This window comes from Vulpes lagopus, chromosome 8 (assembly GCF_018345385.1).
Source record: "Vulpes lagopus strain Blue_001 chromosome 8, ASM1834538v1, whole genome shotgun sequence".
In the NCBI taxonomy this organism is placed as follows: domain Eukaryota; kingdom Metazoa; phylum Chordata; class Mammalia; order Carnivora; family Canidae; genus Vulpes; species Vulpes lagopus.
Window position 1 is genome coordinate 20240641 of NC_054831.1, and position 18285 is coordinate 20258925.

General features: G+C 34.5%; 1 protein-coding gene across 2 annotated transcripts in view; it reads left to right on the forward strand.

The window, feature by feature from the left end:
• The window catches only part of PPP2R2A (protein phosphatase 2 regulatory subunit Balpha), an 85165-nt gene extending 67142 nt beyond the window's left edge, over nt 1–18023 (forward strand). For both annotated transcript variants that reach the window (XM_041765906.1, XM_041765905.1), the window contains 7 exons: nt 2482–2647; nt 7164–7276; nt 7882–8059; nt 9343–9507; nt 10691–10860; nt 13834–13925; nt 17024–18023. In XM_041765906.1, the coding sequence (XP_041621840.1) occupies nt 2482–2647; nt 7164–7276; nt 7882–8059; nt 9343–9507; nt 10691–10860; nt 13834–13925; nt 17024–17303 (1164 nt within the window). In that variant the 3' untranslated portion in view covers nt 17304–18023. The remainder of the gene's footprint in view (nt 1–2481; nt 2648–7163; nt 7277–7881; nt 8060–9342; nt 9508–10690; nt 10861–13833; nt 13926–17023) is intronic.
• The last annotated feature ends 262 nt before the right edge of the window (nt 18024–18285 follow it).

Here is an 18285-nt window from a genome sequence, read left to right on the forward strand (position 1 = left end):
TGAAACAAAAAAGCATTTTTAAGTTCATTCTTCTTTGACACAGTGTTGACAGGGAATTGCATTTCCTTTTCATATTTTGCTCACTGTACTTAGTTCATACTTGCTCGCTGTCATGATCATTGTAATAATAGAAACATCTCTCCCTGAGTTTTAGGCAAAATCTCAACCCACTTTTGGCTACGAGTCCAGCTCTCTGCAGTCCATGAAGTCAGTCTCCATTCATGCATCTTTTTTATGGTTTCTTCTCTTTGTTATTACTGCTGTCATCTCTGCTGCTGTTCTTTGTTCTTGTTGATTTGTTTTTAAAAATTCTTTCATTGTAATTTTAGTAGAGTTTAAGGAGTATGGATATTAATATATGAGTCCAGCCTGGCATCTCTAACTTTGTAGGCATAACATTCTTGTGTGGTGTATTTTTTTCCTCTGTTGAAAAGAAACATTGCTTCTTGAAATCCATTAAGACTGCTAATCTCTAATCACCTCTATGATTGTTTTTGCATTCTTTAATAGATGTTTAGACCATGTGGTAATTATTGAGTCTTTAGGGTGATAGGGTTGTTTTGTTCATTTGTTTTAGAGGGTGTGTTCCTATGTTTGTGTTTTTCTTACCATCTTTTATGTTGTGACCCATATAAACCCAGTTTTTGCATAAAGAACTGTATGTGTTTGCCTTTCGTTCTCTATATCGCTTACCTGAATCAAGCGGACCTACTTTTTTAAACTAAGGTTTTAGTAAAACCTTACACAAGTTACTTAAAGGTAGAAGTAGGTTTTAAATCTCTCTATACTTGTAGGACTTGATGTACACAGTGCTGTAGTTTCTTAAGCTCAAAAAACAGCATTCATATTAAAAATTGAATTGCTGTTAAGGGGTTTTTTTGAGAGTAGCACAACAGACCTTTAGAAACAGTAATTTTCGGTAAAAGATTTATTGAATTTCTTCTTATAGAGCAATAGTAGCATATACATATTTAATAGATTAGGTTATGTGATTTGGCATAAAACTGTGGTAAAGAGAGGCACCTGAGTGGCTCAATGGTTGAGCGTCTGCCTTTGGCTCAGGTCATGATCCCCAGGGTCCTGGGATCGAGTCCCACATTGAGCTCCCTACAGGGAGCCTGCTTCTCCCTATGCCTCTCTCTGTGTGTCTCTCATGAATAAATAAATAAAATCTTTAAAAAAAAAAAAAAGAAAGAAACTGTGGTAATGAGACTAGGGTTTTAATCCCCAGTGGGGATTATGTTTTTTGGTATGCCTTGCATTCTTAATATTGGCAAACTCAATAATAATTGATACTGCTATCAGAGGGTTCAAATATAACTGGAACCATGAATGACCAATCCAGATAATCAAGCTGCTGTATAAAAACAACCCAAAACAAGCTTTTAAGGTGATGATTCACTAAGGTTTTCTTTTATATGTAGAACAATAACTAATGAGCCATTCTTTTAATAAGTAATCTTAAACATTTCATTTGCTAAATTGACTTTTACTTTTGAATAGTTGGCTATCAGTAATATCTTTCCTTTAAACTATTTTTCCATAGGTTCTTCTTTGAACTAGACTTTTAATGTTTTTGACGGAAAGATTTTTAATCATGTGATAATAGGTTAAAAGGTGAAATTCTCTCATGGTTATAATTCTCACTTTTGTGAACATACTAGTGTTAACTGAAGAAGTTGACAAGTAGTTGCTTTAGCTAATAGTTTAAACTATATTCACTTACCCAGATACTAACTGAAATAAATCATCAGTGTGTGCTAGGCTCATAAGGCTAACTTAAAGAGAGGAAGCAATTGTTGATGGGTTTGTGGGGTGAGGTTTGCTGGGTAATGCTTTATGTGAACTTAATGAGTCACAGAGCTCTGTAACTGTGGTCTTGGGGGAAGCTGGGGTCAGATGATACTATTACGTTGATGGAGTTCTTAAAGAAGAATTTTTCAGCAGTGACATGACCTAGAGACAGGCATAAGAAAGGAAGAGGAGGAAGACAATACATCCAATAAATAACTGATTGATGGTTGACCCTACAGTGGACAGAGAAAGAAAGTGTGCCGCAGCCAGCTGTTTTCTAACAAGCTTTTATTTATTCTTTCCTTTTAATTTTTTATTTTAATCTTCCCTTTTTAAAAAGGTGAGCTCCCTCATTAAGGGTGCTTAGATTTTTTTTTTTTACTAGTAGTCCTCTACTATTTATTATATAATGATAAATTAGTAATCAGATTGATCAATATTTTAATGTCATTTTCCTATTGAATTGGGCTCAGGCTTTTTATTAAGCTTTTCCCTTTTTTGTGAGGAGCTGTTTTATTTATTCCTAAAGGCCTTAAATATTAAAAAAAAAAAACCACTATAGTTGTATTTAAGATGCAGGTAATTAATTAATTAACCAGAATTTGCAAGATCTGTTGGAATTGATTGCATGTTTATGTTTCGAAATATTTCTCAACAATGGTCCAAATATTTTTGTTTCCATTTTAGAACAAAATCCAGTCTCATAGCAGAGGAGAATATAATGTTTACAGCACCTTTCAGAGCCATGAACCAGAGTTTGACTACTTGAAAAGTTTAGAAATAGAAGAAAAGATCAACAAAATTAGGTGGTTACCCCAGAAAAATGCTGCTCAGTTTTTATTGTCTACCAATGGTAAGTGTTAAATTTTTATTTATATGCCTTTTATATATATGTGTGTACATATATCCTGTACAATGCTTAACTTTTACAAAGAGGAATAGATGTTCAGAAAGTTCTACAAATAGACACTTGGAAATAGACGTCTTCCCTATACATGATGTGTAAATTCTTCTTTGTCTTCCCTTTTTTCTTTTAGTTTTTAAATTCTATGAAAAAGATCTCAGGTGTCCATATTCTTTTGGTATATACACACTCTGTAGTGAAAAAAAGGACTTTACCACTGGATTTTAGATCAGGTACCATTTGTGCCACATCTTGGTTTAGTTGCCTTTGGCACATTGTAACAAAAGTCAAATTTTCCTCATCAGCAAACTGATGATGGTAATAATGTAATAGTATTGTTATGGGTAGTAAATGTGATATATATGATGATGATGATGATGATGATGATGATGATGATGATAAATACCCCAAGCAGATGTGTTGGGACATACATAATTCATGTATTGGGATATTTGTTCTTAGTAATTTTGGCAGTTCACTTCTTACAGGATAAAGTATTTTTCTTTTTAATAATGGGAAATGTTTAAAATAAAGGCTGAACTAGAATAAGAAAGTCCTATGTACCCATCATCCAGCTTTAGCACTTCTCAGTTCGAAGCCAGTTGTTTGTTCAGGTACTTCTGCTTTCCCTCCTCAGTATTGTTCGGGAAAAAATCCCATTTCGATTCATTTATGGATTAAATCTTAATTACCCCTCACTTCTCTGTTCATACTTGCATGTGTGTAACCAGATGAGCCTTTCTAGACAGTAAATTCTACAAACGCTCAGTAGAGGGAGAGGCCCTGGGAATTCTAGTCGCTGGGTCTTGGGTATGTGATCCTGTGTAGTATTTTCTATAGACAATCAACAGTGTCTCCCAAATAGATTTACCATGTGAATTTTTAAGTCATTGATTAATAATACAAATTATTTTAAAGGGCACTAGACAGTGCATTGTAGGTTTCTGTCTTTTGTTGTTACTGTTAATGAGCACTAAATAAAATACAATTATTTGGAGCTACATTATTTTTTTGTGATAAAAAACAGAACCCACTGTAGAAGAATAATACTAGTGGGAATTTTACAGACTGTTGTGTCTGGATGTGGTGGGATGGGAAAAGGATGGAAGGAATAGAACTTTAAGCTATATCTGGAGAGCTTTATTGTTTACAAAGAAAGAAAATAATGGGAGAATGCCAGTATCTCTTAAATCTAAGTCATAACTTTATATTATCTGGTATGTTTGCCTCTGTAAGATTGAGCATTAACAATTCCTCTTCCCCTACATGTAACAGGCCTTTTGGCTCATAAAAGATGAACTCCTAAAGGGAGGTGGTGGAAAATAGCATGAAACATCCCCCCACCTTTGATTGACTACAAATAATCTCACTTTGGTCTTATATGGATTTCCCATGGTCATCATCAACTGTCCAGTGTTTCCCAGGTCATTTTTATTCACATAACTTCATAGTGCCCTCCTTACAACTTTGGTTCATTTCATTTATCTTCACATAACTTTATTCTCTTTCATCTCCTTTTGCTTTCTCGGAGTTTTCCACAATTCTTCCACATTGCAAAATGTCCACCTCTAACCTATTGACTGTGGATCTTGAATATATGAGTAATACAGAGTTTACCAGTAAATACCTTGTGTTTTAACAGCTGTTAATAAGTTTTTTAATAACAAAGCCAGATTCCCACAAGGAAACTTGGTAGATGGTTTTCCCTGTCCTACTCTCTCTTTATGGTGAGAGAAACACTGGGACTTTTAGACTTCTGGAATACTCTTTACTCGTTAGTATTGACAATGTAGGGAAACACCATAGAGCACTCTTAACCTTTTGGAAATGACAGATTTCTTTAAGGAATCCAATAATACTCTTACAGAAAAATACATATATTTACATAATTTTGCATGTAGTTCTATGGAGTTTGATTATTGTCACATACTTCTAGTTGGCCAAAAACTACAGTTAATTAAATCACTACTATAGAGCTTAATTTTGACTTTTTAAAAATTTGTCCTAATTATTAAAATATTTTATTTCTGACATGCCTTGTTTCCAGGCATTGCACTGAAATTGTATAGTACTTTTCTATCCTGTGTTTATGCTATTAAGTTTTTTAAACCTCTTAAGTGACAAATTTTATCACATAAAATTTTTTTTAAGTGTAGCATATTTTTAAAAATCTGTTTATTCAGTTCTTCGTGATTTTTAAAAAATTAATTTTCTTCCTAAAACACTATTAGAAACCACAAACTAATTACATCTTATTTGAAAATTTTGATAAATGCATGGTGATTTATCTGGACCTTTGGTAAGGATGATGGATTTGTACAGGGCACAAGGCAGTTATGGGGGTTGGGTGAAGGGAAGCTTTTCATCCTTATTTTTAGATACTCCCAAAATAATGAGTTTAGGCTTGACTTATTAATAATATTTGGGGACAAGTAAAATATCCTAAAATATATAGATCTTTACCTAACTTATATTTTATATGTATATCTATAAAATAAACATAGTACATAGAAAACACATACAACTTAACTTCATGATAATTCTAACCAAGATCACTAGGGTTTAGATGAAATATTAGATTACAAGTTAGTAAAGTTAGCAGTTCTTTTCTGCTTATACTCCTCTTTGTAAAGGTTATTCACAGAGATAGCTAGCATGCTCTTCACCACCAGGCGGAGAGAGGTGGCAGGGCTACAGGAGTCCCTGCTACCTCTCTATATGATAAAATTTTATAAAGTATCTCTATACACTATTTTTAAAAATTGTACCAAATTGCTTATGAAAGGACCATTAAGAATGATAATGCAATTTTAGGATTATAACACAAAGCATTAAATAAACATTCATGGTGAGTCTGTAATGATTTTTTTTTGTAATGATTTAAATAAACAGTTGAATAAATAAGCAGGGAGGGGAGATGCTTCTTACAGGAGAATTTCAAATAATATTTGGATGGATGCTTCTCCTTATAGGGACTGTAACTTGGTTCTTCTTTAAGTGTGGACTGGACTTAGAGATTCATTTCCAAAGAATAGAGTATGAGAAGGGGGAAATTAGTAACTGTGCAATGGAGAAATCTGGCAGATACTGCCTTAACCAAGTGAAAAGAATTATCATCACCAGTGGAAAAGTAATGTTGATACCATGTATACCTTCTTTTCACCTCTGGTATTCTTCCTAAAAACCCATTGATCCCAGTCTGATCATGAGAAAACCGCAGATATACCCAGTAGAGGGACATTCTTTAGTACTTTACTGCTGCTTCTCAGAACTGTCAGGATGACAAAAAATAAGAAAAGTCTGAAAAATTGTTAAAATGAGAGAGACTAGGGAAACTGGACAACTAAATACACTTTGTTTGGATCCTGGCATAGAAAGGGATGTTAAGTAGAAAACCTGGTGGATTCTGAGTAAAGTCTGGAGTTCAGTTAGTAGTAACATACAATGTTAATTTCTTGGTTTTAACAATCATACCTGTGGTGGCTTAAGATGTTGACATTAGAGGAAATTAGATGAACGGTATAATGGAAACACTGCTATCTTTGCAACTTTATTGTAAGTCTAAACTTGCTCCAAAATAAATGTTCATTATAAAAATACTATTTTATATATTCTTGATACCCACAAATTTTGTCTTAAAGAATTTGGGGACATAGCTTTATTTTATTAATTATTTTAAAGATTTTATTTATTTGATAGAGAGCCAGAAAGCATAAACAGAGTGGGGAGAGTGGCTAGCAGAGGGAGGAGAAGTAGGGAGCTTGATGCAGGGATTGAACCCAGGGCCTCAGGATCATAACCTGAGCTGAAGGCAGGAGCTTAACCAACTAAGCCACCCAGACACTTCAGGACATAGCTTTAATTGGTCTTTTTTTTTTTTCAGACTCTGATGCCAACTTGACTTGAATCCTTAATACAACAGGGAAGGATTTAAACAGAGGCATCCAGTCTGTAAAGGAATTTGTTGAGTCTTTGGTAGGATCTGCTAGGAAGTATGGGACCAAGGGAGATAGATGCTCCTCTCTCGTTTTTATTCTAAATTATAGGCTATCTTAATAACCCTGCCATTTATTTTCTTTTAAAAATAAAATATTAAGTATATATATGTATGTGTATGTACAGATATATGGGTGCTTATATACATACACACAACTTTTCTCCCCTCTAGCTTTAATTATTTTTAAAGGACAAGAGCCTGACTGTGACTTGATTTTAATATCAAATAGTACTTTGACTGTCATTAACATAAAAATTTGTGATGTCTATACTGTATTTCTATGTATATGTGTTTTTTATTCACTGGGTAATTAGGAAATTTGTTTTTTATTAAGTCACGTAAGAGATTTTATTCTTGGAATCCTTTTAGGTGAAAAACAAAATAGCATGTTTAAATGTGCCTTAAATGTTTTTCTTCTATTAGTATTGCAGGGGTTTTTTTGAGGACTTTTTTCATTTTTCTCTCCAGATAAAACAATAAAATTATGGAAAATCAGTGAAAGGGACAAAAGACCAGAAGGGTATAACTTGAAAGAGGAAGATGGAAGGTATAGAGATCCTACTACAGTCACTACACTACGAGTAAGTACTTAAGAAAAAAATAATGGTAATTCTGATGATTAGGTTTCAGTATCTATATTATATATTCTAGATCCTGAGCAGAACTTGGATAGGATTAACTATAATCTGCACCCCCATCCCCCAACAACTTTATAACCAGATAGGACATTACTATGCCACACTCTTTTGTCCTCATAGTTTGAATGTCAGCTATTACAACTTTAAGTTTCAAGATTAATTTTCTTTGAGATCAGAAAATTAGAAATGGACCAGATACTTTAGTTGCAGCTAAGAAATACCAGGAATTAAATGCTTTGAGCTAATTTCCTTCTTAGCCACTTCAAACCAGAACATTTAAGCTTTGCAAATCTCCAGCCAAAGATTTGAACTAGAAAGCACAGCAAATCCTAATAGTATTCCTATCAATCAATAAATTGACCAAATTACTAATTTTTCTCCCTCATTTTAACATTTTAAGGATCAGCATCAGTTGCTTTATAAAACTAAATCTGTGTAATATAGTACATTGGTCCCTCAAAAACTAGGATAAAGAACTGAACTTTAAATGCTGTTGTAAATAGTGAGCATTTTGTAATGACCATTTTTTTCCTGTGTCTTATTGACAGGTGCCAGTCTTTAGGCCCATGGACCTAATGGTTGAGGCCAGTCCACGAAGAATATTTGCCAATGCTCATACATATCACATCAACTCAATTTCTATTAATAGTGATTATGAAACATATTTATCTGCAGACGATTTACGGATTAATCTTTGGCATCTGGAGATCACAGACAGGAGTTTTAGTATCCATTTGGTTTCTTTTTTTGGTGTTTGGTAAAGAAGGCATGTTGTGCCCATACTACATTTATTTTCATCTCTCCTTTTATTTATTCTCTTTATAGTAGCTTCTTACTTTATGCCCCTTTTTCTTTGTGTTTAAGTGACTAGACAGTGGGGGAAGTTCTTTGATAAAGAGCATAATATATTAATAGGATTCTTAGAATTTTAAGTACTATTAGACTAAGTTTAGTACTTCATACTAAGTACTTTGCTATGATACTGTGTATATTAAATACTGTTATACCTATAAAAATAGGCATTTTTTTAATGGTTGAGTTTTTTATAAAACAAATTTATGGAGTACTATTCATTAAAAATGTAATTACAAAAATATTCTTAGTAAAGTTAGCAAAAGAAATTCATATCCGTTATGCATGGTGGTATAAAGTCAAAAGAAATACTTCTCCAAACACCACTTTCATTGTTTATATTATCCTTCTGAATACTTTCGGTACATATACAAGTGTGTGATACAGACATACCTGGCATACACTTATAAATCTAGAATTATTTATAAATATATTTAAGTACCTTTTTTTAAAGAGGTTTTGAAGTGTTTGCAGTTATTATTGCTAATGTTACTGTTTTATGTATTTTTAAGTAGACATCATTTGAAAAGTCAATAGTTTACTGTAATTTATACTCTATCCACAGTATGTAAAAGAGCTTGTTTCTGTGTAGCATTACCAGTCTAGTTAGTGGAAAGTCCTATTTACTAACCATTTATATATATTTTTTTTGTTCTTTTCTAGTTTTTTTAATTGGGTTTATATATATTCTTTTGGGGGGGGGGTTTCTTTTAAAGCACCTTTTTTGTTATTAAATGAATCCACTCCTTTGTGGTGCAGAGAGGTTCCCCATTTTGCCCCCTTAAAGTTTTTTACTTTTGTTTTATTTGGAATGTACACTAAGTCCTATTAATATTTAGGAAAATAAACTTACCAGTCTTTTCCTTATGGCTTCTGAGATTTGTATCATACTCAGAAAACAGGGCCCCTCTTTTTATTATTATTGTTTTTTTTTTTTTTTAGGCTCCTCTTATTTTAACATGATTTCTTCTAAGATTTTTTTTTTCCCCAAGCATTAGAAGTTCTGATTCCTCTGGGATTTATACTCCTATAAGGAGTAGAATCCAATTCAGAATGAATATTTGTGTTTAAGTTTTGAATGAATTTTAGGTTTGAGAAATGTAGAATTTTATTGTCCTTTTTCATAAATGGAAATTCCTTAATAAAATGCTATTCAGATATTGTGGATATCAAGCCTGCCAATATGGAAGAGCTAACTGAGGTGATTACGGCAGCAGAATTCCATCCAAACAGCTGCAACACGTTTGTATACAGCAGCAGTAAAGGAACTATTCGGTTATGTGACATGCGGGCCTCTGCCCTCTGTGATAGGCATTCTAAACGTAAGTATACTGTGTCCTTTTTTCAAGTGCTATTTTCTGTTTTTGAAACTGTGACTAATCTAAGTTAGTGACTTAGATTAACTGTGACTAACTTAGATAGGTTTACAAGTCTAAAAACCTGTGTGCGCAGGGCCTCTTGTACCTTTTGGTAAGCTTTCTGACTCCACATTAGACATTGTATGTTATTCTACTGGAAGAACATAAAAGGCTTTCTTGGGAGCATGTCTGTCGATGTCTCAGTGGATATATTTTTAAATGGAATGTTATTTTTGAGTAACTTAGGGTTGGGCTTTCCAGGTCTCAAGTAAAGTAGTTCTTTTCTTCCCTCCTAACCTCCCTTCTCTATTTTCCTCCCACCCTTTCTTTATTGCTTTCTGTTTTGAGCTTTCTAGGAAGACTTTTCTGCGAAGAGATTTGCTTGGTTTAAAAAAAAAAAGTTTGAAAAAGCACTGGGTTGAAAAATTAAGGGGTTGCATTATTATTGTCTTCATGTTGTTGAGTATTTTTTAAACTCATGGAAATTGGGGATCCCTGGGTGGCGCAGTGGTTTGGCGCCTGCCTTTGGCCCAGGGCGCGATCCTGGAGACCCGGGATCGAATCCCACGTCGGGCTCCCAGTGCATGGAGCCTGCTTCTCCCTCTGTCTATGTCTCTGCCTCTCTCTCTCCCTCTCTCTGTGACTATCATAAATAAATAAAAATAAAAAAAAAAATTTAAACTCATGGAAATTGGTACATGTCTGTTACCAAAACAGTTCTACCTGGCCGTAAAAAAAAATAAAATGTAAAAATAAAATAAAATGTGGTATACATTTGGGTGGTGTGTTCCCTTGTGGTGACAGTACAGGCAAAGTCATTGAGGTATATACAAAACTTACAAACCCAGTGCACTTTGAAGTCAGAAGTCCTGGATGTGCCTGGTTCTGCTAAATCAGCTGTGGGCCCCTGGAGCATACTATATATACTTTGTATCTTTGAAGTCAATGTTAAGTCATTCCCCTTAGAAACTTACAGGGAGGTTATGTTCTTATAGTCAATGTTTTTCAGTTCTGTACTAGCCTGTCATCTCTAGCTCACTCTTAGGAGGTTTCTGAATGGTTGTCTCAGCAAGGGCTTTGTTGAAGCCAGAATGTTCTACAACTTGCCTTTTTTTTTTTTTTTTTTTTTTTTTTTGCTTGTTTTTAGTGTTTGAAGAACCTGAAGATCCCAGTAACAGGTCTTTTTTTTCTGAAATCATCTCCTCGATTTCCGATGTAAAATTCAGCCATAGTGGCCGATATATGATGACTAGAGACTATTTGTCAGTCAAAATTTGGGACTTAAATATGGAAAACAGGCCTGTGGAAACATACCAGGTATTTATAGTTTTTTCTTTCAATTAGCATATACCCTATTTACTTCTAAGTCTTTATAGAGGAGGATTTTGTACTATGCATTAATCCCAATACAGCATGGTTGACCCTTAGGCTTTTTCTATAATTTGTGTTGTCTCTTCAGTTAAAGTGTGATATTGCTACCAGTTTGGTTCAATATTGACCATTTTTTCCCCCACCACTGTCTACATTAATTTTTTTTTTTAAGATTTTATTTATTTATTCTTGAGGGACACAGGCAGAGGGGGAGAAGCAGGCTCCCTGCAAGGATCCCAATGTGGGACTTGTCCCTGCTCCTGGGATCATGCCTTGAGCCAAAGGCAGACGCTCAACCACTGAGCTACCCAGACTCCCTATCTACATTACATTTAAAGTGAGGAGGGAAAAGTACTCTCATAAAGTCTAGGTGGAGAAGAGAATTAGGGAGAATGGCCAGGCCTAGTAGAGATGTCCTGGTTGGAATATGTGGAATAGTTGAACTAGAGCTTATTAATCTTGGCATGCCCAGTGAAATAGACTGGCATTCTGCCTTTTGGCTCTTAAGCTAAAGGAGAAGAGCTTGAAAGCCCAGAGGATGGCTTGAGTTGTTTAGCTGTCAGTTGTAGAATGTTAGTTCAGCCAGCCACACTACCATTGTTTCCCCTATCCTTTTCTTCTGGAAAAGAGAATAAAGAATAAAGACATGCACAGCCAGGGACAGGAGCCCAGGTGGGGGCAAACAGAAACCTGAGGTAAGCCCTAGACTACAGTGTAGAAGACACTTGAACACTGTGTAAGAATACAGAATTTATAAATGGTACCTTCTTTATGTTGTGTGTTTTTCATAAAATAAGAATGATGTTTCTCAAACTTTTTAATCCTCTTTGACAAACATAAACTACTTAAGACTCTACCTTAATGGTATTTGAAAGTTTAAAATAAGTGCTATATTGAAACAAAAGCCAAAGGGATACATCCTGCTTTGTTTTCAAATTACATTTGTGTAACTTCCAAGATTGTGATCTGTGTCCTGGGTAGTTCTCACTATCACCACCACTACCACCACCACCCCCTGGTTGCCATTGTGAATAATTGATTTAAACCTTAACTTCATAGTCTTTTAAAATTGGTGAGAAACCCTTGTATGTGCATTGTCTGTGCATTCTAAAACTTTGCTGAATTATGTTTTACCTGATTTGCAGGGGATTTTTTTGCCTATACTGAAATTGATTAGTGATTCAGAGTAGAGTCCCATTTTATACTCAGTGTATGCAGATTCAACTATTGTTGGATTTATATAAACAACTTACTGAGCTGTGTATAACTAAAGAATATTTTGATCTTACTAATTTTTGCCTTCTATCCTGACCGTATGTGGGCTGCAGTTCCTTAGTGTTAACAAATTTGTGCTTTATGTCACATAGACATGGCCTGAATCATTCCAGTATACTTAAAAAGTTGAAACGGACACTTAAAATGACTTTAGGTTGTTTTATAAAGAATAGAGAATTCTAAGCATTTAGAAAGTAACTATTTTCTATCATTGATTCTTTTTTAAGGCTCTCTGTAAGTAAAAACAGTAAGATTGAGACAACACTCCCCCTCCCCCTCCCCCCATCATAACAAGAACTTTGGAACTTTCCTGTTTTGTAATTTAGTGTTAAGATTGAAATGCTTTATTTCTCAGAATATATTTTTAAATACCAGATTTATTGTTTAGGTTATCCCCTTGTGAAATACTAGTGAGTAAGTATAGAGTTATACCTCAAAAAATAGGTCCATTTTCATTAAGTTCTAATATTTTATAATATTTTAAAAGAATATCAAGTGATAAAATTTTTTCAGTGATGCATACATTGAGTAACTATATACAAATGATCCTTGAGCAACCTGGTTTGAACCATGTAGATATACTTTATACATGGGTTTTTTCCTATAAAAATAAATACAGTCCTGCAAATGTATTTTCCTTTTGGTTTTCTGAATACTTTCTTTTCTCTGGCCTACTTTGTTAGAAGAATATGGCATGTAATACATATTACATATAACATACAACGTAAGTGTTAACTTTGTTATCAGTAAGCTTCCCCAGCCAGTTGTAGGCTATTGATAGTTAAGTTTCAGGGAGCCAAAAATTACATGGGGATATTTATATATTTTTAAGAGATTTATCTATTTATTTGAGAAAGAGAAAAAGAGCATGAGCAGGAAGGGGCAGAGGGAAAGGGGGAGAGAATCTGAAACAGATACCATCTTGAGCATGGAGCCTGACATAGGGCTCAATCTCAGGACCCCAAGATCACAACCTGAGCTGTAACCTAAGAGTGGGACACTTAACCAGCTGTGCCACCCAAGTGCTGCTGTATGCACATTTTTGACTGTGCAGGGGGATTAGTGCCCCTAATCCTCAAACTGCTCAAGGGTCCGTTATGATTTATCACCAAACCAGGCCGTACATTACATAGGCACTTGTAATGATAATGTAGACTTCAGTCATTTATACCCAGAAAATGGTATTTAAAAAAGAAGTAAAACATAATACTGAGTGTTATTTATCAGCAGTTAATGGACTGAAAAAAACTAACATATTCAACTATTGCTATAATAGTCTTTATTCTCTTATCTGTACCATTTTCAAATTTTTCTGGCCTATTTTAGTCCAACTTATAAAGAATTCATGTGTCATGCCCCAAAGGGTATTTTTCTCTGTCCTACAGTAGGAAAATGTGTGTTCATGGAAGGGAGCTCATTTGTTTGTTTGTGAAAAGGATAAAATGCCTTTGTTGTTACTAAGAATTGAGTTTTAATAAGATTACAGAGTATTATGTGTCTATATATCCTTAAAAAAAATAAGGAGTTATTTAAATCATTTTTCTAATATCACTTAACAGATCTTGAGTTGTATATCTATAGTAATATATATATATATATATATAGTAATAAATATATAGTAATATATTTACATTTAAAACCCAGGTTCATGAATACCTCAGAAGTAAACTTTGTTCACTCTATGAAAATGACTGCATATTTGACAAATTTGAATGTTGTTGGAATGGATCTGACAGGTAATTGATTTTAATTTGAACTTCTCATTCAAATGTGCATTTTACTGCAGGAAGGAAATATGCTATTTCACTTCTAGTATGGTTGCCACATTCACAAAAAAACGTAGCTTTTTTTAGATTGACGTAAGTTACAAATCCTCTTCATTTTCCCTCAGTTTGCTTGAAATAAATTCAATAATCTTGTAGTAATAATAGCAGATGAAAATTAAACATTGTGTTTCACTAGGAAATATGAAAATACACAAAAAAATCTAAATATCTTAGATTTAAATATCTTTAAATACTTCCCTTTTATGAATCAGATTAATAACGGTTTTGACGTGCCAACAATTAAAATGGTGATATTTCAGTTTGGTGGTTCCATCTCCTATGAAACAATTTTGAGAAATATTTTGGCAGTGGATAGTTTATGTGGAATGTTACACACCAGTTTTTCCAAATACATTAATATCTCATAGAAGTGGTAATTACTCTCTGTAATTTTAACCATATTACCATGAGTAATTAGGGTTTTTATAAGCCACAACTTTGCCATGGTGTATGATTCGTTTTTACTATATCATGGAAATGTATGCCATTATTTCCAAGGATAAAGTAAGTCTTAATCTTTCAGTTTTTCCTTATCAGTATTTACTATTTATTGTGTTCCAATAAAACAGATAATAACAAAAGAAAACATAATTTGGAATTACTTAAACTTGCCTTCAAGGTCATTAAGGTACTTTTTATTTAATAGTTCAGTCAGTGAAGCTTGATAGCATTCAGGTTTCATGGTGTGTTCTGTGTTATAGAGGATGCTAGAACTTGGATCATTTGTCTTTAGTATATATTACCTTTATCTGAATCTAACATGACACCCACAAATAGGCTGGCCACAGTAAACCAGACTAGGAACAAGCAAGCTTTTGCCTTTGAATGCCACTGCTATAACCGTAAGGCATCAGGAAGGGTGAAGGAAAGGGAAGAAGAGAAAGGAGAAATTCGCAGACAGGAAGAGAAGGAAGATACTGATACACTACGATCTGAGGCACTGCTACAACCAGCTCTTCCTCATGTTGTTGAAACATACTGTTGGCAGTTTTAAGTTACATTTCATTATCAAAAAGGAATATTGATTTTCCTTAACGTTTAAAAACTTGTTTTGAAGTAATTTCAGGTGGGGAGAAAAATTGTAAGAGTGACACAAGTCTTATTTAGTCCTTCCTCAGGTTTTCCTGTTACTGTTTGCTATGTCAGTCTCTTCTCTTTATTTCTATCTCTATAAAGACACACAAAAAGATACACATACTTTATTTGTGAACCAATTGGGAGTAAACTCCGACTTGGTGCCCCATTGCCCTTAAACTTGTTAATGAGTATTTTCTAAAAGAGTCTCTGCTATGTAATGACGGGCAGTCCTCTAAAGCAGAACAGTTCCTGTTGGCACAGTCCTCCCATCAAATCTATGGAGTCCATTAAAATTTCACCAGTCCTCTTAGCCATGTCCTTCCTATCAGAGAAAAAAATCCAGTTGAATATCCAGTCCAAAAGTATATGTAACATTGAGTTGTCCTATCTCGTTCTCCTTTAATCTGGAATGATAGTTTTTTATACTTTCCTTGTCTTCTGCAACTGTGACTTTAAAAAAAAAAAAAAAACAGGCCAATGATTTTATAGGATATTGCTTAATTTGAGTATTGTCAAATGTTTCCTTATGATTTAATTCAGGTTACACATTTTGGGCAGGTTACCACAGCATTTCTGAAATTCACAAATAGCCATAGACCTAGGTGTCCTAATCCATTAAAACCTCACAAATTCGAATAATACAAAGATGACAACCCAAATTACATAAATCATTTAAAAATAAATAAGTTGTATTACCCTTAGGTACATACACCAGTTTGAGTTTGAATAAAATGTCAAGTGTCCTTTGGAGGAATTGACATTACTGAATAGATGGTAATCCTTTGTGTTTCACGTATGACCTATATAATGTATGATACTTGTAAATAGTCTTTTTAAAGCATTAAACAGTTCCTTGATATTCTATAACCTTATTCACAATAGCAATTTAAACAATGGGGGAAGAACGTGGTAAGTAACCATAGCACCAGACACTTCCTAAATTTTTTTTTCCCCTAAGATTTTATTTATTTATTCATGAGAGAGAGAGAGAGAGAGGCAAAAACACAAGCAGAAGGAGAAGCAGACTCCCTGTGGGGAGCCTGATGCGGGACTCAATCCCAGAACACTGGGATTACGACATGAGCCAAAGTTAGATGCTCAACCACTGAGCCACCCAGGTACCCCAGGCCCTTTCTAAATGAACAGTTTCAAACTTGTGAGGTTTTGCTTATTGGCTACTTTAAAACTTAGCGAATGTTGAGCAGTGATGGATGGAAAGTTGAACTGACTGAACTACCTTGGGTAGGGTTAAAATTCGGCAACTTTTTAAACAGATACTGTTAAAAATATTTGTCCCCCTGCAAAAAGTGCTTAAATTATATTTGATGTTACAGGTAAAATGATTTCCTGCTAATACAAAATTTATTTTCTACTCTCTTAATATTCTCAGTAGGAGATTTCTTGTAAGCATCCTTAAGCTAGAATTATCCCAGCCAGAGAAGGTCCTGGGAATGAATTCCATAGTTTATAATTTAAATCACAAAATAAAGCATTGGTTTCTGATGAACAGTTACATACTTTAAATTTTGAAGGGTTTCAGAACCTTTGAGCCAACAGTTGGCTGATACTTCAAGAAGGTACCAGTGTGGTTAATCACATAGCCTTTAGTTGCGAAAACATTCAGCAGAGGTTATTTCAATACTACTAAAAAGCAATAATTGAGAATACACCCAGCTTTAGTGATAGTTTTGGTCGTCATGAAAAGGAGTCATTTATAGAAATCCAACTAGCACTAACTAGTACCAGACTAGTTCTAGTGTGTTTGAATGATTGGTCCCTTGGTTGGTGTCAACAGCCCTCTCCCTAAATCCAAATCTGCTTGAAGTAGCTATTTCCTGTGGAGTAATAGGCTAGGTTTCATCACTGAATCATTTTACTGAAGATAAACTTTTGTTCATTTATTTGACTTCATACTCTGTTTACTTTTACAGTGTTGTCATGACCGGATCTTACAATAATTTCTTCAGAATGTTTGACAGGAACACCAAGCGAGACATAACCCTAGAGGCATCACGCGAGAACAACAAACCTCGCACGGTTTTGAAGCCACGCAAAGTCTGTGCAAGTGGCAAGCGAAAGAAAGATGAAATAAGTGTTGACAGCCTAGACTTCAACAAGAAAATCCTTCATACAGCCTGGCACCCCAAGGAAAATATCATTGCTGTAGCTACTACAAACAATCTGTATATATTTCAAGACAAAGTGAATTAGGGTTGGCATTCCCAACAGAAGAGCCCACTTCCTGCTTAGTTGAGATAGTTGAATCTAGCATTCGTACCTAAAAAAGAGAGAGGTCCATTGTGGCGCCCTTTTCCAGTGTTTGACAATGTGCCATTCGACAACACATTTTTTATAGCTACATGGAGAGATCTCTGTGGATTCATCACTGTGGTGTTCTCCATGTCTGCTAGCCATGTAGGTAAGGGTAGGGCACTTTTAATTTAAATGACTTCTTGCACCATCTTGCCTAATGGACTAGATTGGACTGTATCAACATTGATTTACTCCACTTTTTATGCCTTCCATTGTGATGACGTCAAACACAGTGAAAGCCTTCAGTCATGCTTATGGGATTTAATTGTGTATCCTCATTACTGTATCATTTGTGGGGTACACCCCTCCCCCCTTTTTTAAATTAAATACAGCTCATTCTTACTGTGGCTTGTAGCATTCCTCCTCTTCTGGCCTCCTGGACTCTTCCCCTTCATCTCTTTTACCCTTGCCCCCTCCACCCAGTCTTGGTGGTGGTATATTAAAAATTGAAAGAACGAAAGCACACAAAATGAGTCAGTTTGGGGTCAGTGGTAAAGGGGGTATATGTTGCGAACAAATGTTTTAATAACAGTTGGCTGTAATCACTCCTTGCCGTGTCTGGCACCGAAAATAAGGAAAAAAAAATACTACTACTGAATAAAAGTGACAAAGAATGGAGAATCTGGTTTTCTTTTTTCTTTTTAATCTACCTCTTTAAGCCAATATTTTGTGTCATACTTTTGGGCGCAGTGAAATGAAATGAGTTTCCATTGTTTAATTGGTATTTTTGTTAATTATCTCTAAGAAGTGTTCTTTTACATGGTGAAGGAGAGGTCTTGGTTCTGTATGAACATGTTTTAAATATATATTGGTATTACTAAGGATTTCACAATCTATAAATTGCTAGAGATTTTTTTTTACTGTGGTTATAAGAGTATTG